The sequence below is a fragment of the Protopterus annectens genome, chromosome 11.part0, assembly GCF_019279795.1.
Source record: "Protopterus annectens isolate FY-2018-M chromosome 11.part0, PAN1.0, whole genome shotgun sequence".
NCBI classification, from domain to species: Eukaryota; Metazoa; Chordata; order Ceratodontiformes; family Protopteridae; genus Protopterus; species Protopterus annectens.
In genome coordinates this window covers 1431835503-1431857054 of record NC_056745.1, presented here as the reverse complement: position 1 = coordinate 1431857054, position 21552 = coordinate 1431835503, and the positions used below count along the sequence as shown (strand labels likewise).

At 39.8% G+C, this 21552-nt stretch overlaps 1 protein-coding gene across 7 annotated transcripts in view; it reads left to right on the top strand.

Annotated features, from left to right (window-relative positions):
• LOC122815888 (ankyrin repeat domain-containing protein 26-like) overlaps nucleotides 1-21552 on the top strand; it is a 2190206-nt gene that overhangs the window by 910950 nt on the left and 1257704 nt on the right. For 5 of the 7 annotated variants that reach the window (XM_044088728.1, XM_044088731.1, XM_044088729.1 and 2 more), the window contains 2 exons: nucleotides 16754-17812; nucleotides 20665-20915. In XM_044088728.1, coding sequence (XP_043944663.1) covers nucleotides 16754-17812; nucleotides 20665-20915 — 1310 coding nt within the window. The remainder of the gene's footprint in view (nucleotides 1-16753; nucleotides 17813-20664; nucleotides 20916-21552) is intronic. The other 2 variants (XM_044088730.1, XM_044088734.1) reach the window with 2 other exon arrangements.

Here is a 21552-nt window from a genome sequence, read left to right as displayed (position 1 = left end):
TTGGTGGTAGCATCTCATCTCAGATTGCAAGGGTTCTTTGTGTTGCCATACTTAGACAAATGTCTAATTTCTGTTCTTACCAAGAATCTTCTCATCCATGCCAGGGACTCCTTGCTCCACCTTTATTGGCAACAGGGTATCACAGTGAACATGAAAAAGTCCCAGTTTCTTCTTGTACATACAGTAGAGTTTATAGCTCACCTGAATGTGATATGCCATATTTCGAGACTCCCAGAGAACAGCTTGATAGACATACGCAGTCAAGCCCTTCCACAGTCTTTCCTGTCAGACGCCTCCTGCAAAGCTGATTTGTCAGTTTTTGGGATCTGTGGCTGTCACTATTACCTTGGTTCCCTTTGCCAGATACCACAAGGGTTCTCCAGTGGACATGTTCAGTACAGGGGTCTCTCACACATTAACCTATAATTTTTCAAGTACGACTAATAGACATTTGCAGGATGCACACACTATGGTGGCTCAAGTTCCTAGAAATTTCTCAGTGTCATCCATTTATCCCTCCCTTTCACAAGACCACAGTGACCACAGACACCTACCAGCTGGGGTGGGGGAACTGCAGTGGATTGACTATCCAAAGTATGTGATCCCACTCCAAGACCAGTCTTCACATCACTGTTCTGGAGATGAGGGCAGTCCTTTTAGCATTGCAGGCCTTTCCAGACTCCCTTCCTATAGGAGTGGAATCCATTCAGATAGACAACATGTTTGTAGACTAGTACATCAACAAGCAAGGGGGGAGCACAATCCTCTCCCTTATGTCGAGAAGCTATGACGGTGTGGCAATGGGTGATATTTTCCATTCAATTTCTGATAGTAGCAATGCACGTTCCAGGGACATCCAGTGTTTTGGTGTACAGGTTGAGTACGTCTGTCCTTCTGCCTCATGAATGGTCCCTCAATTCAACATTGGCAGAGCAGATTTTCTTTGCCCTAATCCTCCAAGAGGGGAAGCCACCGAGAGATACTCTGACCCGCATTTGGCCGCCAAGACTCCTGTACATGTTTCCTCTGACCCCTGTCATTTCAAAATTCTTACAGAAAGCATCTGGGAGGAAGGCCACGCCATTCTCCTTGCTCCATTCTGGCCTCAACAGGTGTGGTTTCCCTTCCTCTGGCCTCATTTGATACATCCCACGTGGGTGCTGGCTCCCTGTCCAGATCTTCTCTCTCACCCATCTGAAATGCATCACCCAGGTATTCAAGCCCTCAGGTTAACCACTTGGTATCTCCAATTGCAGTGATGGCTAGTTAGTCCAGGCTTTCTTTCCCAGTAATCCACATTCATTTGTCATCCCAAAGAACCATCTACCAGGAAGATTTACAAAAGCAAATGGAAAAGATTTTCTATTTTGGTCTCTCAAAGGAATCTGGATCCATTTTAGGTTCCTCTTCAGCCGTTTTAGACTTCCTGATTTCCCTTTTTCATGAAGGATCCAGTTACTCTACCATAAAGTCCAACTTGCTGCCATCTCAAATTTACATACCGGGGAAAACAAATCATCCATCGCCTCTCTTAAATTATCCAAGGCCTTCTTAATGGGCACCTTTCTTTGTAGGTCTTCCCTTAAGGAACCCAACCCTCCTTGAGACAATTATGATGCTACAAGCTATTACTAAACATCCCTTTGAACCTGCTGGCAAGGAGAATTTCAAGTTTCTGGTAACAGTCACCTCAGCCTGGAGAGTATCAGAACTACAGAGCCTGTTTTACCTGACAAATGCATCTTTCATTCCTAAAGTAACTACTGAGACTTCATTAAACCAACCCATCATCTGCCAGTTTCTTTACTAGTTTTACCAACAAAGGGGAGTCCATTCTGCATCTGCTGCACGTGATTGGTCAGCTTAATTTTTATTTCCACTCTACCAAGAAAATTTGAAAGTCTGGTCAACTATTTAAATTGTTCTCTAAAGCTAAACTGGGACTTTTTAGAGCAGCACAGTTAAGGCTCTTATACATAGCACAAGCAGACAGCTGTAATTCAAAGTGGAAAGGAATGATGCTGACACAGGGAGGAAGCTCAAGAAATAAGGAGAGATTGGGATTTTGGATGCAGACTCTTTAGAAGAACAAGCAAAATCAAACAAGAGCATTATATTCGTAAAATAGCAGGAAGTATTCTAAGAACCAAACTAGCACGAGAAAAGAGATTTTGCCAATAGGGATGACTGTGGTCAGAGATACAGTAAATAGACAAGAAGGGGCTGGAATTTATTGGAGAAAACTGCCAAAGGAACCAAGGTATTTGGAGTAAATAACTAGAAAAGGAAAGATAATAGAATGGGAGGAGGTCAAGAATTTATTTGGACTGCAGATTAGAGATTGCCTTCTCTATCAAGGATTGATGTCAGAGTATAGGCAAAGAGAAAGAAATAGGGGGCTCCTAAATGAAACACCAGCAGAAGTAGTGTTTTTAATAGAATCTAGAACAGAAGCTGCCGTTTATAAAGGAATAATTAGTAAAGCTTATAAAATATTGCCTGATAATTATAAGAATCAATCAGAGGAGCTTATAAAGGATTGGGAAGAGAGAGTGGATAAGCAATTCACAAAGAGACAATGGGGGATATATGTATATCTCCCAAATATGCAACAAAGTCTAGAAGATTTAGGATCTTTGCCTGGAGGTGTTTGCATAAGTATTTCTATACCCCAAGTAGAATCCAGAGAATTTTTCCTCAGGTGGATAGCAAATGTTGGAAGTGTGACAGGCAAGAAAGAGGTAGCTGGGAACATATTCTTTGAGAGTGCATTGAGCTGGCAGACTTCTGGGATTCCCCGCAGACCATTCTATCGGAGATGCTGGGTGAGTGGAGTGGACTGACTGGGGAGATGATTTTTTTGTTATGCTGAGTTATGCTACAGAATTGGAATTGCCTAGACATAATAAAGCCTTGTTGAGTTTAGGTATGGTGGCTGCCAAAAAAGTAATTACTAGAAAATGGAAATCAAAGTGTAGACCAACTTTACTAGAAGTAGTGAGTATAGTAACAGAGATAAAACAACTGGAATTGGGATCTTTAGAAAAGAGAAGGAACAAACTACATAGGAAAAATGGGAATTGTGGGAACAATATATGCAGAGCAGGAATGAGGTTTAAGACGCAGGATTTGAATGAGCCATATAATGCTTAACTGACAATGACTGGATTGTTTATAAGTGATGTATAATGTTTGCAACTACAGTTGTTTCAGTGGTGGCTGTGATATAAACTGTTTGCAACTAAAGTGGTGTCATTTTGTGTGTTTTTCATTTATATAAATGTAAGTCTGCCTTTGTCATTTGTGAAAATTTAATAAAGATGTTTGGGAAAAAAAAGATTCATCATGGCAATATAGAAATGGGAATAGATCATCAGATAGAAAGACAATCCTACAGTTTGTAGTTTACCATTATAAACAATTGTTTAAAGTCAGAGTTCAGTGAATTAAAACAGCTTTCTCAAGTGTAAAAAAAAGCTAAACTGGGACAAGGAGTCTCTAAAGTAACTTTATCCAGATGGCTGTCCTGACTGCATCTTGTATGTTTACAAAAAGAAGGGTCTGATCCTGCCCAAACTCATCAAAGCTCATTCAGCTAGATCTGTGCCTACATCTACCGCCTTTTCTCAAAAGCCTCTGTTGATGATATTTGTGCAACTGCATCTTGGTTTTATGTTCATAGTTTCATTTCTCATTATGAATTATATTTGTTCTCTAGAGACAGAGCTTCCATTGGTTCAGCCGCCCTCAGAATACCCTTGCATGAGACCACCCCAAGACTTCATAAGCAGGGGACTGTGTCCCATACTTAGAAGAATGGATGTAAGAGACATTATCAGATAAAAAAGAGTTATGTACTTGACATGATAGATCTGTGTTGTCTGCTTCCATTCTTCCACAACTTCCCATCTCCTCCCCCTTCCAGCTTTTTGAGATCATTATATTGGTTTCTTGTATGACAGTATGGCCTGTTTCCTGGATCAATTCACATGCTGTTTCAGCTCCAGAGCAGAATATAAGCAAAATATTGTTCTTAAGGAATCTTTTTTTATGTATAGTGTCTTAGTTGTTATGAGTTTATGGGCAAAGTCGATCTGAAGTAATGTTGGGGACAGGAGGGAATTATGGTTAAAGTCTGATCCATGGTTGGATCTGAAGACTCATAAGATTGGGAAGGGTGGAAGCAGGCAACACAGATCTGTAATTATGACAGTTACCTAACTTTTGTTTTCTCTTGCAGTCCCCTCCTGATTGGGGATTCAGGAGTTTTGTCTTGTGATTTTATTTCTGGGAGTGGGGCATCAAGGAAGTCAGTGTATTTGCGGCACAAGAGAATGTTTTCCTGCCCATCTTCCGCTAATTGTAACAGACAAAAGGGAGTTGAAGGTGGCCCCATTTTTTTTTGTTTCAGGAGAGATTCTTGAATGCCTTTCCACCTCCTTTACACCATTCCATCTCATTCCACACCTTATAAAATTTAGAGAAGAAAGACCAAAGCATGCCCTCATTGTCCCTGCTGACCAAGATGGATATAGTTTCAGGCTTTCAGGTCCATTGCAATATAGTATATCCTGTAGGAAGCCAGGAACATGCACTCCCCCACCCGAAATTGGGACAACATATTCCTGTAGCACTTGGTGCGGCTTTGTTTTTAGCTCTATTGATTACATTGCACCTTCTGGTATGGTTTCAAAGGGGATTTTAGCTACCACTAACCTTTCTGCTTTACATACTTATCCTGATTAGTTAACTGGTTCTCCTTTTGGGCAGAGACATGCTCACAGTTCTGCAGAGTAATGTTTCCTTTTTGGCAGAGACATGCTCACAGTTCTGCAGAGTAATGTTTCCTTTTGGGCAAAGACATGCTCACAGTTCTGCAGAGTAATGTTTATGCCTTTTATTCTAAGCTGCCTGAGGCACTTATACAATTTGTGTCTCATTTATTACAGTATTTTGGTGTATGTTTTATGCATATCTGTCCACTTTATCCTACTGGAGAGTAACACTGTGATTTTGCTCCAGCTAAGGAATTTATTCTTTATGGTGTTCTGCATCTTCACCCCCCCCCCCCCCCCCGTGATGACCCCTTTTCACATCTGCTTAAAGAATTTGTGAGCTTCTGGCCCTGATTTTGTGGGAATCATATCTGCTCTTTCATAAGGATTGAGTATCCTTAAAAATTGGTTAATGTTTCTTGTTGCAAAATAGTGTCAGAGCTGTCCTTAAACCAATCCATTCATATTCCTGTTTTCTTTGTGAGACAGGAGCTAAGGAATAAATGGCCCTTCGCATTATAGATAGACATGCTGTAGGTGGATTGGACACTCTAAATCAGCCCTAGGCGTGAGTACATGCATGTGTGAGCCTTCTGTGGAAGGTTGGGCGCCGGGCTGGCAACTTAACATCGTAAAACTCCACTGCCAGTCATAGGCGGACAAGTGATCCGCTGTGGCGACCCCTAACCAGGAAAAGCCGGAAGAAGAAGTTGTTTAACTGTTTAATGAGAACAGTTATTTTTTCCCTTTGCTTCAAGGAAAGAGGGATAGATTTCTCCAAGCAAACCCTTTCCATTCAGATTGCTAATCGCATTGTCTTTTGTCCTTAGAAAACTCACTGGCCATTCAACAATACTGTTATTAAACGTCATTTTAGGAGGATTGTAGCTACTTCCATTGCTTGCTTTGAAATTTCACCATTGCAAACTCTTTTGCCACAGTCGTTTCTTTTACGGTTTACACCTTATTACCTAAGAATTAATAAGACAGGATAATATATTGTTTAAGTTGCACTGAAAGTCATTTTTTGTGCTTTCTGTTTTCACTTTCATCAACATGTTTTTCAACACTTCCTCACGTTTGTTCATCACAGTGGTATCATTTGCATATCTAAAGTTACTGTTTCCCCAGGCAGTTTTGATTCTAGCATCTCATTCATCTAGGCAAGGATTTCCAAAGATATATTCAGGATATGAATTAAGTCAGTAGCATGATAATATACATCCTTTGTCTCACTCATTTCCTAATATTGAACCAGTCAGTTATTCCATTTTTGGTTGGAACTATCAGTTCTTATTCTGTGTGCAGATTCTTCTGGAGACAAATAAGGTGACCTGGTATCATCATTTCTGTATGAGTTTGCCACAGTTTGTTATAGTCCACACACCTAAAACCTTTAGAGTTACAGGTAAAACAGAAGTGAAAAAATATTCTTTTGGCACTCCCTTGTTTTCTGCAATTTCCACTGGATGGTAACCATTTTATGTCTGGTGCCTCTACCCCTTCTAAAACCAACTTGTAAATCTGAATAGCTGAGATTTTTTCAATTTTTATAATACTGGACTGTAGCTTGTACAATCTAGAAAAGCACCTTGCTAGCTTGTGAAATAAATGCATTTCTATAATTTGAGAACTCCTTAGCATTGTCCTTGCATGGAATTGGAATTTAAACTTGCCTTTTCCAGGCCAATTGCCATTGTGTTTTCCAGTTATGTTGCGAAATTCGAAGTGACATTGTAACAGCATTAGTTTGCTGGCTTTTAAACCATTTAGCTGGAATTCTATTACTTCATGCCAATCTGACTTTTCTTCAGGATGTCTGGCTGTGGAACGGAAAACATACCGTCATACGTATCAGTGATGTAAGGGTTCTTGTAATATAGTTATCCTGTATGTTCATGTACCTCTTTCTAATATCTTCTGCTAGGTCCCTCCTATCTTTTATCATGGCCATTTTTCTTAGAAGTGTCCGTTAATATTGGTAATTTTCTTGAAGAGATATTGTCCTTTGCTTTCTCTTATATTCTTCCATTTCTGTGCCCTCTTTATTTAAATATGCCTCCTTATCTTGTCTTGCTGCTTTTTGGATCTCCGCATTCAGTTTGTCATATTTCTATGTTTCTGTTGTTCTTTGCTCTCTTTCTTTTCTTGGCTACTTAAATCCTTTGCAGTGGCCATTTTGCGCACTTAATGTTTCAGTTCAGAATATTTTTTGTTGCCTCCATCAAGACAGTATCAATAACTTTTATCCCTAGATCACTGTACATTGCTGTGTCTTTGTACAATACAGTTTTCTTTATTGTTCTCTTGATTTACAGATTGTGCTTGTACAGTGCTTGAGGGCAGGCTTTTGGTACTAGGGCTTCATGAGCTGTCCCAGTCTAGAACATGATATCATTGCATGTGTTAGAAGCAGGCAAGAGCACACCAAAACATGGGAGCTTAAAAGAAAATAGATCTGTACTGAATTCCCTTTCATACACCCACCAAGGAGCTGCCTCTTACAGATTAGCTGATATGGTAAGTACACATCTCTTGTTTCCATGGTCCCACTCATCACTCTTCTCACAATCTTCAGGTGAATACTTATCTCCTGTTTCCAGGATCCTATTAGCCACTCTTTCACAATCTTCAGGTGAGTATACATCTCCTGTTTCTACAATTCCACTCACCACTCTTCTCACAATCTTTAGGAGAGTGCACATCTCCTGTTTCTACTATTCCAGTCACCACTCTTTTCATAGTCTTCAGAAAAAAGATGTTCTGCTTTTTAAATTTGCTCACCACCCGAGCAAGCTTCCCACTGATCTCGTTCTGAAGTGCCACTGGAACCAACCACTCATGCTTTATTTCTCCTGGCTATACAGTAACTGTTTTTGATAAATAAGAATGCTCAGAACAAATCTTTCTTGAAGTCTGTGATGTCTACTGCTTTTGTGAGATTACTGTACAGCTCACACTTTAGATTTCTATTATAATCTGCCATAAACTGCATGATAGATGCCCTGAACAGAATTTATTAACAAAGTAAACAATCTATAACAAAACTCAGTGCAGTACATTGCAGGCTTCGATTTTAGCATAGTAGTATGTCTTTCCAGCTATCATTTTACTTTCTTGATGTTGTGAATAGTTACTCACTTTCTCAGTGATACCAGTTACTCATAAGTTTATGGCCATAATGATAATCTCAAGGGTCTCCATTTAAAGTTTTTCAGGTCTTTTTTTCAAGCAAGGCCATCACAGAAAGTGGTACAGCATTTACTGTGCTCCTCGGTTTATTCATTTTGTACTTTGTAGTCATCGCCTTGTTGTCTGAGGTAACAATTTCAGCTGTAGCTGCTAGTCCATTTCAGTTTGCAGTATGCAGGATTGAGATCATTTCTGTCTTCTTGCTTGCTGAATGAGCAGTTTGAATTAGCAGTTTTAATGTAGTATTCAGAGAAATTTTTATCCACAGCGATGGTTGCAAACCACTGATTATACTAAAAACTGCTCAGATCATTTTTTAGGCATTTAGCCTGGTATGACTTTCTTATGGTTTAGAGTTGTGTATATTTTAAATCAATGTATCCTTGATTTAATATATATTGACATGGGTTATTACACCTCTATTTGTATCAAAAATAAAATGTCAACAAATGAAGGCTGTAAGATTACAAAAGTCATTCATTGAGCTGTAACACTTTCAAAGTGTTCTGCTTCTGGATCTAGGAATGTCTAACTGCAAAACAAGTATAATCCCTGGCAAATATAAATAGGTAATGCATGACAGAAAATGAAGGCATAGAATAAATCCTTACATTTGCCTCAAGTGAGATTATTTGATTGATGTTAGTATGGTCAGAAGTATTTGGTCTTTTATAAATCTGATAAAACTTTTGGGTCCTGCATGGATGAGAGCAATTTATTCAGTCCCCAAGCTGCCGCAACCCTGGAATTGATTGTTATCGTTATGGGGATGTAGAGGCTTTCCGTCTCACAAAAAAAAATATATATATATCATTTTTATTTCTAAATGTATGCAGTGTGAGAAACTCACTTCATCAATTGGTGAGACTTAATGAGAATTAATCTTTTCAGGAGCACTAGATGTATTGGTAACCACTGTTGGGTAGGACATTGTAAGGGAGAGATCTGAGCCTCGAAGGTATGTATTAACCAGCTGCAACAAAGACATCATGGTTAACTTGAAATGCTCTGTTTAGTCTTGAATGCTGACATTATATTGGCTTTTCTTAGGAAAAACATCACTTTTGTCATTATGAGGTCAGCAGTAGCTTTTACCTAGAACATGTTGTTTTAATATCTTAAATGGGGTCTATTTCACTTGGTCCAAGCATGATATTGTCAAAACCCACATGGTCAAGACCACATGATCGACAGTACAGTTCATCTTCTTTTGATTGAGATTGTGTTACAGTGGGCATTGGGAAATGTTCCCTTTCCCCCGCTGTAGTGTAATCTTGGAATTGATGTGTGTGTGTGTGTGTGTGTGTGTGTGTGTGTGTATGTATATATATATATATATATATATATATATATATGTATATAGATATAGATATATATATATATATATATATATATATATGTGTGTATATATATATATATATATATATATATATATATGGTTTCACTTCATAAACACAAATTGCTGAAATATCAAATTGCAGCAATTCGTGTCCATGAAGCCAAAACCTCAAAATAACGAAAGTGCATAATCGCGAATAGGACTATGTCGAATTTGCGCTTATGCATTTAGGTTATTGGACGGAAGTGTTCGGCTGGGATGGTGTCTGCAGTTTAACGTGAGTGAGTGTGCGTGTTTTTGTAACTTTTACGAGTTGGTTAGGGTAGGGAGTTGGAGGTATGACTGTGTGTGTTGGCTGTGTGTGAAGTTTTTTTTTTTTTTTTTACTGTTTGTGCGATCTTGAAGTTAGTATATATATAAGTAGGAGGGGTGTGGGAGGTGCAGGGCAGCTTGCCCCCCTGCATTTGTGTAGTGTAGGTGTGTGTCTGTGTGGCGTTGTGTTGTATTTCATTGATGTTCATCGTGTTACCCTGCTGCAGTCATCACACTTGGGGTTATCCTGTCGTCAGGCGGTCCCGCAGTCAGCCGGAATTCCAAAGTCTTGGTCCGGCGTTGGTTGCTGTCGCCTCTTCCCTGACGTCAGTGTGCCAGGGTATATATAATGCAACCGACGCCATTTTCCCCAGTCTTTCTTGCCGCGCGGTGCCCGAAGCAGAAGCAGTTCGCAAGTGCCAGTCGGCCGACTCCTGAGATTTTCGAATTCGAATTTCAGACCGAAGTCTTCTATAAAGCTAAGTACCCCGTTGGGGAAACTTTTCTTGCCTCAGGCCGATGTCAGAAAAAGTTAAAAATTGTATTTGTTGTGGGAAGCAAATACCTCATAAGGATTTTCATTCTTATTGCATACCTTGCCTAGGCCCAGACCACGACGTCACTTCTTGTCGGTTTTGTGCTAGGTTTAATAAGCGTACTATTAAAAGACGCTTTGATTTCGCACTACACTACTTCGGTAGGAAATTCATCTACAACATGCCGTCGGAGCAACCGACTACCGGCGTGCACAAAAAACGCAGGGATAAGGACAGGCAGCCCAGGCCTAAGCCAGATTCCGAGGCCGCGGCTGATCCGGCCTCCGGTTCTCTGGTCCTCAGTGAGGCTCCGACGCAGCCCCTGACTACCGCAGATTTGGAACCCGAGACCGCTACGGAAATTTTGACGGAATGTACCAGGCCGACGCAGCCTTTTACTTCAGGCCCTTCCGACGACTTTGCTTCTAAAGACGTCGGTGCTACAGAAACGCCATCGGTTTCTGAAGGGGTTTTCAGACCGACAACTCTCACCATTAAAACCTTTTCTAAGTCGAACACTGCTTCTAAATCTAAAAGCACTGCACTTCAGTCTCCTGTTCAAGGCCCTATGCCTAAGAAACAGATGCTCAAAATGGCTGAAGATTTGATTTCTTTAATCAGGGGTTCACAGGCCCCTCCTGACAAAAGGCCTAGACAAGAGGAAGATTTTGCTTCCTCTGAGCAAATGTCCATTTCTTCAGACTCCTCTGAGGACCAAGACTATTCCTTCTCTCCTTATGAAGATTCTGATGCTGAGGACTCTATTCCCTCAACTTCTCCTCCTGAAGACTACTCCTTTGGGGAAACTTTACACACTATGAGGGAACATTTTCACTGGGAAGGTCAAGACTACTCTGATTCAAAGAAAAGGCTCAGAAAGTTTCTTTTACTCCCCCAACACAGACCACTTGCCATCCCACCAGTTTTGGACATTGTGGATGATGTCTACTTAGAATCCAGTTTCAACCCAGACTCTCTACCTCCTGCTCCGGCTAAGCCTGACAGATATTACAGAGTGCCTGATTCCCACAAATTTCTTTACAAAAGCCCAGTAGCTGACCCAGAGACTATCTCCCAGGGTCCCAAGGGGGCTAAGGCTTCTATGGCTAAAAACCCAGTACCTTCTGAGAGGGATTCCAGAGCACTAGACAGGTGGGGGAAAAAGGTTTACACCTCAGCCACACTAGCTATGAGGGCACTGAATTGTCAATTTCATATGCTTAAGTATCAGCAATTTCTAATCTCTCAGTTAAAGCAAAGAATAACCACTCTCCCTCAACAATCTGAATTGAAAGAAGTACAGGATCTGTTGCACGCCACTGAGCAGGTGGGCAAACATACCTTACAATGTGGGTTTGATTCTTTGGAGGCCTCCTGCAGAGCAGCTGTCACTGGGTCTGTTATACGTAGGCATGCTTGGTTAAAGGAACAAACTCTGCCTGATCATGTTAAAGCAAAACTACTAGATGCACCCTTACAGCAGGATGTTCTTTTTGGAGTTAAAGCAGAAGAAGTTTTAAAGAAAATGGAAGATAAGGCAAAATCTATGCAGACAGTCAAAGATTTCCTACAAGTACAACCCCCTCGCTTCAGCAGAAACTGGCCAACAAAAAAGTGGTCCTTTCCAGCCACTGATAGACCGCAGAGGGGTAAATACAGACGCCCAAGGGGCAGAGGACAACCACAAGCCCAGTATAAACCTTGCCAATGGGGCACTACAACACAGAAGGGAGGAGAAGACAGGTCTCAATCTACCAGAAGGCAAACCCAATGACTTGCACCTCATCTGGCCAAGCAATACTCTCTTGGCAGCCCCCTTGGGGGGAAAACTCGCACCTTTTGCAGACAACTGGCACATAGTCACAAAGGACAAATGGGTCCTAGACATAATTTTACGAGGATACAGATTCCACTTTCACACCTTGCCAATGAAAAGAGGAATGCCAAGCCTGCCACAAAATCAATGGGCAGAGGCACTAAAGCATATTACAGCTCTCATGGACATGAGAGCCATTCAACTGGTACCTACTTGAGAGCAAGGCCAAGGATTTCACTCAAGACTCTTTCTAGTGCCCAGAAAGGACAATGCCTGGAGACCAATTCTGGACCTTTCAATTCTAACCACTTACTTACAAGTACCCAAATTTAAGATGCTAACACTACAGCAGCGACTTCCCATGTTGGGCAAGGAAGCATGGCTGGTAACGTTGGACCTCAAGGAGGCAAACCTGCATGTCCCTATCAGACAAAGTTGCAGAAGATACCCCCGTTTCATTGCAGGTTCAACCCATTACCAATTCTCTGCACTGCCCTTTGGCTTATCTACTGCACCCAGAGTTTTCACAAAATGCCTGGCTCCAGTAATTGCATACTGCAGACAAAGAGGAATTCAAATATATCCATACCTGGATGACTGCCTCATCCAAGCAGAAAGCAAAGACATTCTCTTACATCATCTGGCCTTTGTAAAGCATCTACTAAACTGCCTGAGGTACACAGTAAACAAAAAGAAATCAAAACTAGTACCCTCACAAAAAATGACATTCCTGGGTGCCAGCTTGAATACAACGGCCCAGAAGGCTTATCTTACGCCAGACAAGCAACTACAACTGACTCAATATTTCAAGACAATGGCATCAAAGACCCAATTAACTGCAAGAAAAAATCTGCAGGCTTTGGGCTTCATGGCATCTTGCATACTAATAATACCATTTGCAAAGCTGCATATGAGGAAATTACAGTGGTACCTAAAAAGCGTATGGTCTCAACACAGCCACAGCTTGGACACAATGATATCTCTCATTCCCTTCCTACAACAGGAATTTCTATGGTGGTCACAGGCATGTCACCTCAACAAGGGTCAGCCTTTCACCTTGCCCCCAGCCAGGCAAACTATCACAACAGATGCTTCAGACTACGCCTGGGGGGCACACATGGCAGGACAATGCATTCAAGGCCTGTGGACTGCAGATCAAAGAAATCTGCACATAAATCAAAAAGAGATGCTAGCTGTACAGAAAGCTCTGACAGCCTTCAAGGATCTATTACATCCAGGACAACTTGCAATAAAGACTGACAACACCACAGTAATGTGGTACATAAACAAACAAGGGGGTATACATTCCTACCCTCTATGCAGGCAAGCAATGAACTTATGGAACACAGCTATGGCCTACCAAGTCCAGTTACAAGCTCAATTCCTGCCAGGACAGAAGAACACATTGGCAGATGACCTCAGCAGAAACATCAAAGATCCCCACGAGTAGAAACTAGATCCACAAATATTTGCAATGATAACTCAAAAATGGGGCCTTCCAGACGTAGACCTGTTTGCCAGTCCTCAAAACTACCAACTGACAAAATTTTGTACAAGGACATTCCACCATCAAGCTTGGAAAGTGGACTCTCTCTCTTTCAGTTGGAAAAACCTGACAGCATATGCCTTCCCTCCATTACCTCTCCTCACAAAGGTTCTTTTGAAGGTCAAAAAGGAGAGACCATGACTGATTCTCATAGCCTCAGACTGGCCACGCCAGCACTGGTACCCACTATTGAAAAATATGGCCCACAGCCCACCATGGATATTGCCTCAAATACCCCATTTGCTCACACAACAAAACAAACAGATTCTTCACAGCCAGCTCAAAACTTTAAATCTGGCTGCATGGCAAATCAACTAAACATCCAACCAGCTCCTCTTTCACAAGCAGTTCTTGATGTTATTCTGGAAGCCAGGAGGCCAAGCACCAGGAAGGCTTATTCGGACAAATGGAAAAGGTTTTGTGCCTGGAACCAAGCTAAAGGCCAAGACACAATTCAGCCTTACATGCCTCACATTCTACAGTATTTAGCTGAGATGTTGCACAAAGGACTTTCCTTTTCCTCAATTAAAATCCATGCTTCAGCTATTTCAGCTCACTACAACACGGATCCATCTTTATTTTCACATCCTCTTCTAAGGCAGTTCCTCACAGGGGCAAAAAACATTAGACCACCCAGGAGAGCTCCTACACCAACATGGGACCTCAACTTTGTTCTGGAAAAACTAACGCTACCTCCCTTTGAACCAGCTTTCTCTGCAGATCTTCAGTTCCTATCATGGAAGACTGCCCTGCTCCTAGCAATAACTTCAGCTGGGAGAGTCTCAGAGCTACAGGCACTAATGGCAGTGGAACCTTTCCTCATTTTTCATCAAGACAGAGTTTCTCTACGAACTAATCCTTCCTTTATGCCTAAGGTGGTTTCCAGTGTAGCTTTAAATCAAACCATCCACTTACCCACCTTCTTCCCCAATCCACAGAACAAAGGTAAGAGACTCCTGCATTCCTTGGACATTCACAGGCAGCTTCGTTACTACTTGGACAAAACTAAGGTTTTCAGAAAAACTGACCAGCTCTTTGTATCCTATGCTACAGCTTCTCAAGGGAAGGCTATATCTAAGCAAACCATTTCTAAATGGATAGGTCATTGCATACGTTTCTGCTATACCCATCATGGGAAACCAGTTCCTGCTACCATTAGATCCCACTCTACCATGGCAACAGCTACCTCTACAGCCTTTCTCAGGGGGGTTCCAACCAAGGAAATTTTAGAAGCTGCAACTTGGAGTTCAGTACACACCTTTACCAAACACTATCACTTACCTCTGTACTCTAAGTCCAGGGCGGGCTTCGCCACTGCAGTTCTGCAGGGCCTTATTGCCTCCACTAACCCTCTGATACCTCCCCCCTACCTTAGCTTTGGGATTCAACCCAAGTGTGATGACTGCAGCAGGGTAACACGATGAACATAGTATAGTTTTGTACCTACCATAAATGTAGATGTTCGAGTGTTCACCCTGCTGCAGTCCAGGTTACCCTCCCTCCATCCCCTCTGATCTACTGGCAAAATCTCTTCTATGCCTTATTGATGTATTTGCTTATAGCTGAAAGGATTTTGTGTTTGTGCAGTGTTCACTCCATTTGGTACTAATTCTGACCACCTTTTGGGGGCACCTGACATCTGGGGCAAGAAAAACTGAAGAAAATTGCGTCGGTTGCATTATATATACCCCTATCGCACTGACGTCAGGGAAGAGACGACAGCAACCGACGCCGGACCAAAACTTTGGAATTCCGGCCGACTGCGGGACCGCCTGACGACAGGATAACCCCAAGTGTGATGACTGCAGCAGGGTGAACACTCGAACATCTACATTTATGGTAGGTACAAAACTGTACTTTTTGTGGTGTGGGTGTTATGGTTTGTGTGTTGTGTACTGTATGCTGTGTCTTCGATGTTGTGAGTTCATGATTGTGAGGTATTGGTGTTTTGATGGTTTCGGCTTTATACTGTCGAAATGCTGAAATTCGATATTTCAGCATTTCGGAAATATGAAGTGAAACTACACACACACATATATATATATATATATATATATATATATATATATATATATATATATATATATGATGTATGCGTGTGTATGTGTGTGTGTGTGTATATATATATATATATATATATATATATATAGATATATAGATATATATATATATATATATATAGATATAGATAAGGATCTACTTTGGAAGCTCGAACTTTCAAAACTTTGAACTTCATATGGTCAAAACCATAACATCAAAGTTTTGAAAGTTTGAAACTTCAATAAAAAAATAAAAACACATTTTTTTTACGTTTATGCAGAGGTCCAGCCCCCCTGCATCCCCAGACCCCCTGCTAATTAAATATGCAAACTCCAAGACTGCACTACAGTGAAGAAAACATTAAATGTCCTGTTCCGCACAGTACAGCAATCTCCATTTAAACCATTTAAAGTTTCAGAACTTTGATCCTATGGTCTCGACCATATGAAGTTCGAAGTTTTGAAACTTCGAGCTTCCAAGGTAGATGCATAGATATATATGTATATAATTAGCAGAGGGTGTTGGGAGGGTTGCTTCCCTGCAAAAACATTGTTTTGTGTTGTTTCCATTGATTGATTAATGACATTGTCGATCATGTGGTCTCGGCAGTTTGGGTTTCGACAATGTTGTTCATCAGTCAATTGACATAGATCCCTTAAATTTAGTGTCAGACTACACCAGCATTCAGTCTATCCTTATCAGTTGCTGTATGCTTCAGTTTATCCACTTTATCCTGTTTTTGAATAAAATAAATCATTAAGAAGATGCTTTGTATGGGTACTGTAAAATGTATTATTGCAAAACTATAAATGTTGGGGCTAGTATGTCCTTGTGAGTGAGTTTTTATCCTGATATTTATTCCAAGAAGATTTGGTGGGATTTTTTGAATAGTGGGATGTATTGCTATGACTTTATTTACCCAGATACTCATGAGGATGACCAGGAATAATGACCATTTCAAATATTTATACAAATAATTTCAACCAGAATACTTCAGAATACTTTTATGTTTTGTCATTTCCTGTATGTTTCAGAAGTAGGTTGGATTGTTTTTTTTTTTTTTTTGTGGGAGAGAAAACAAAAACATTTCCTATAATGCTATGGAACTGTGTTGTTTTGCCCTAAGCATTGCATGAAACTGTAATATCACTTACTAATGTTATGATTTATTTTTCTGTCTACACATGCTTACCTAAGGATAAGCATCAGTTAGAATCACTTCATTTATTGCCTCATTTGTCATCTGAAATTGGAACCGCTGTTCTTCATCAGAAGGAATACAGAGAATCACAGCATAATGATTTACACAGCATGGGAAGCAACTTATCAGAATGTGAAGAAGTACCCTGGGAAGACCGTTACGAAAAAATGTGGGTTGAAAAAGAAAAAGAAGAAGTGAAAACAGGTTTTAAGACCGTTACAGCAGAGCTGAAAGAGAGATTTGGAGAACTGTATCAGAAGAAAATGAGTTCCCATTGTCTTGATGTTCTAGAAGGAGATCCTGTCAAAGACTTTAGCAATGAACGTTATGCTAATTTATCGGAGAATAATAACTTTAAAACTAATGAACTAGATAAGCAGAATCATACAAATAATTGCCTGACTTGTCTTCTGCCACCTATCACAGAACAAAAAGAGTCCAGTTTAGAAAGTTCTGTAACACTCCATCATCTGTACTGTCCTTCACAAATGGATCAACTGTCAATAAATCTTGACCGACCAGAAGTTAACGCTCAAACTGAGAAGGATGTCATAGTTGTAGAATCTCATATGCCAGTAGTTGGAGATAAAAGAAAAGATCGCTGTACTTTGTCAAACAATGACGTTTGTGGAGCTATAGCTACTAACCTTAAAGAAGGAAACTGTCCTGGTGGATGTGCTGCAGATGCAGACACTGATGCCGAAGAGGGGAGTCGAATAATTCAAAGCTGCAGTACAAATGAAAGCAGTGATAACAGAAATTTTAACCTTTCCGAAAGCAGAGTGCATTTTCCTTCAAAACCTTTATTTTCATCTGGAGAAAAAGATACAAACATGCAAATGGAATGCCAGCTTTCCAGAAGCGGTTCCATCAAAAGCGATGAAATTCCTGATGGCGAATTTATAAATAACTTAATCTCTCATAAAGCTTCTGTACCAAAAAGATATTCAGATGAAGAACTGGAACAAGATATGCAGAAGTTCAAGAACGAGGTAGGAATGCTAAAGGTAGTATTCCTAACTTTGGAGAAAAACAAAGCACAGCTGCAGAAAGAGGTATAGGTCCAATCATCTTCTGCATGCTTTCTTACTAGGTTTGACTTTGCAAATAGTTTCTAATGTTCACTGAGGGAAAGGACATTCTTAATTGGTTATATTATTTTAAGTGTGATAACTGACATGGTAACAGGTTTTCAGGTTCTATATGGTGCAATCCCCTAAAAGATAGAGGTAGTTATTGTAAGTCAGAGTTCAAACAACAGAGGCAATAATATTTTGGAACTCTGGAATAAAAATAATGAGGGCTTACCTTGTATGGTATTCCACTGGCCGTCTTAGAAAAACATTGTTCTTAAGAGCTGCATTTTCAAGGTGCCATCATTACTAGGGTTAAAACTTGACCTTGTCTCTTACTAGTTATGACAGTAACACATGCATTGCTAACAACATTGTAAATGCAGTGGGAAAAGTCTGTAGCAGTGTTTGTGCGTAATTTATAAGGCTGTTTTTATTTCGCTTTTTAAGCTCTTGTTACCAGTATCATTTATATTGTTTGACTGAAAGGAAAACAGCAGAACTTTTTTTTAACAAGAAACATGTTTAATGAGTTATCACTTATAACATAGGCAATCATACATTTATATAAAAGAACACACACCATATTAATGCATTTTCATTTGCAAACATTGTATATTGCATATAATCTTATGTACAGTCATTGTCAGTAAAACATTACATAGCTCATTCAGTTCCTGCCTTCCCTTAAACCTAATTCGTCCTGTAAAATATTATTCTGCATGTATAGCTGCCACAATTCACATGTTTTATGTAATTTGTTCCTACCCTTTTCTACAGGCCCACTTCAGCTCTTTTACCTCTGTTACTATATTCACTTTTTCTAGTCCTGTTGGTTTAGACTTTGATTTCCATTTTCTAGTAACTGCTTTTTTGACAGCCACCAGAATTAAACTGAAAAAGCCTTTTACTATGTCTAGACAGTTCCAATTCTGTCTCACACTGCAAAAAAATAAATAAATACTTTCCTTGGTTACATCAGTTTGCTCACCCAGTATTTCTGACGGCATAGTCTGCAAGGAATTTTTAAAATCTGCCAACTTATTACACTCCCAAAAATATGGTCCAAATTAAATAGTTCTCCTCATCACACATCCAACATTTGCAGTCTACCTTAGGAAGAAATGTTTTGGGGTCTGCTTGGGGTACAAAAATACCTATGTAAACACCTCCAAGCAAAGATCCTAAATCTTCTAGACTTTGTTGCATATTGGGAAGGCATACATATATCCTCCCACTATTTCTTTGTGAAGTGCTTATCTACTCTCTCTTCCCAATCCTTTCTACCCTCCTCTGGTTGATTCTTATACTTATTATACAATATTTTATATGCCCTACTAATTATCATTTTTTTAACAGCAGCTTCTGTTCCAGATTCCAAAATCTCTACCAGTGCTGGTTTTGCACTTAGGATTTCCCCCTATTCCTTTCTCTTTGCCTATACTCTGATTTCAGTCTTTGATAGGGAAAGCAATCCCTAGCCTGCAGTCCAAATGAATTCTTGGTCTCTTGCCATTCTATTACATTTCCCTCTCTAGATATTTATTCCCAATACCTTGGTTCCATTGCCATTTTTATCCAGTAAATTCCATTCCCTCTTAACCATTTTCTGTATCCCTAATTGCAGTCAACCCTATTGGCAGAATCTCCTTTCTCCATTCCCTTGTTGGCTTAGTTCTAAGAATACTTTCTGCTACTTTATGTAATGTTCTTTATGTTTGTTATCGTCCTTAAAGATCTGCATCCAAAATCCCAATCTGCCCTAATTTGTTAAGCTTCCTCCCTGTTTCATCATTATGTCTTTCCACTTTGAATTATAGCTTTCTGCATGTGCTATGCATAGGAGCCTTAACTGTTTAGTTCTGAAATATGCTAATTTCAAACCACCTTGTTCTGTTGGAAGGGTCAGCTTATCCAACTTGACTCTTGCCTTTTACCCCTCCCAGATGAAACCTTTCAACTTTTTATTAATTACCATTTGCTATCCACAACCTCTGCTCTGGTTGTTAAAAATATGCCTGACCTATATATAAAACTTAAAGAACTAAAAACATATTTTCACTGCTTTTATCTTGCTATTCGTATCCATAAAACAGGGTTTGCAATTTCTCATTTTTTGCATTATTTTTTGTATAGTCTCTTTCCACATATTCTTAGCTGCCATTACAGAATCCTTTTGTAACTCCTACTCCTAAGTACTTCATTAATACCAGGACTTGTTTTAATCTTGGGATTGTGTGGACCAGCATTTCAGTGGAAATGTTTATTTTACATGCCCCTTTTATATTCTTTTACCTGATTTCCTTTTGTACAGCTCTGACTGTGATATGGTCCTTTCCTGTATGTGAATTAGAAACAGCAGAGGAATGGGTTCTGCAACTTTTTTACATTGTGTAAATCATTAGAATACTTTAAAAAACATGAAGCATTTCTTCTTCTTCTAACTTGTATTGTAGAGAGTTTTATAATGCATGCTTGTCTGTGTGTGGTGCCATCATTAAGTATGTTCAGTCTAGTTCTAAAGCCTCTTGTCATGTTCTACTTCAGGTTTGTTAAAATATATGTATTTGCCAGGTCTGTATATGTTTGACCCCCAAGATGGTTGGTTTGTGAAATTTTACATGCTTGTTAACTGTGAAAGTGTTATGTTTTTAAAATTTGTTCATAATGTTTGCATGCAGTTTTTTCAGTGCTGCAAATGCAGGTAATATTTTCAAAGCAGTAGATAGTATGTTTTCAGTATAGTGTAGTATTTGTTCATGAATGTGTCTTTACAGCTATACAAAAAATACCACTGGCATAAATAATAAGATGTTATTATTCCCTATTGTCAGGAGGAGAAAAAAGATGAGCAAAGAAGTACCAAAGATGCGGCTTTTCTTAAAAGAGGTGTCAGTAGTAGAAAAGGAGGCGAGATAGTGAGTGAAAATATTCAACACAAACTGAGTGAAAAACCTCACCTGAAAGGAAGCAGACGTGTGGGAACAAGTAACATCACTACAGAGGAAAAGCAGCCTAATAGTATTTCAAAGGGAACTGGACACACTAAAGAAAGGCAAAGAGAAACACAGAGTATGCGCAGACTGTAAGTTTACAAGGATGTTTATATTTGTAATTTTGTATTATTTCAACTGTTCTTACAGGATGCTGAAAATAGTAAAACCCTCTCTACTGAAGTAAAGTGCTGCTGATTTGAGGTTAGATTTTATTTGGTGATTTGAGAAATACCTTTTGCCAGATATGTACTGAGAAATTCTTATGCATGAAGCATGAGTCTGCTTAACCTCATAAACAAAATGAAACGCTTTAGTGATATTGAAACGTGGCTCATGTGCATCTGTTCAAAATAAAAAGTAAGAGCTGTGAGAGAGGCTGTGGGAGATGATCTGTATATGGTACCCATTTTGTAGCAACATAAACTCATGTTGTTTCCATATATTTATTCCGATATTGATGGCTAGAGTGAGGATACTCGCTTGCAGAGCACCATATGCATTCACATCTGTCAATGCTCCTGAAGACATATGTACTGCTGCCTCTCCCAAAAGTTAAATAGTAAGGGAGGTCTTTAAAGAGAGGCAGTCCTGGAATTCAGTGAGCTGTGGGTTCTCTCACTGTCATGGATCTCCAGAAAAAGCTGAACCATGAGGTTCTTCATTAGCTACTATGGGTCTTCAGTTTTATAGAGTCAGATGCATATCCCTTATCCAAGACTAATTAAC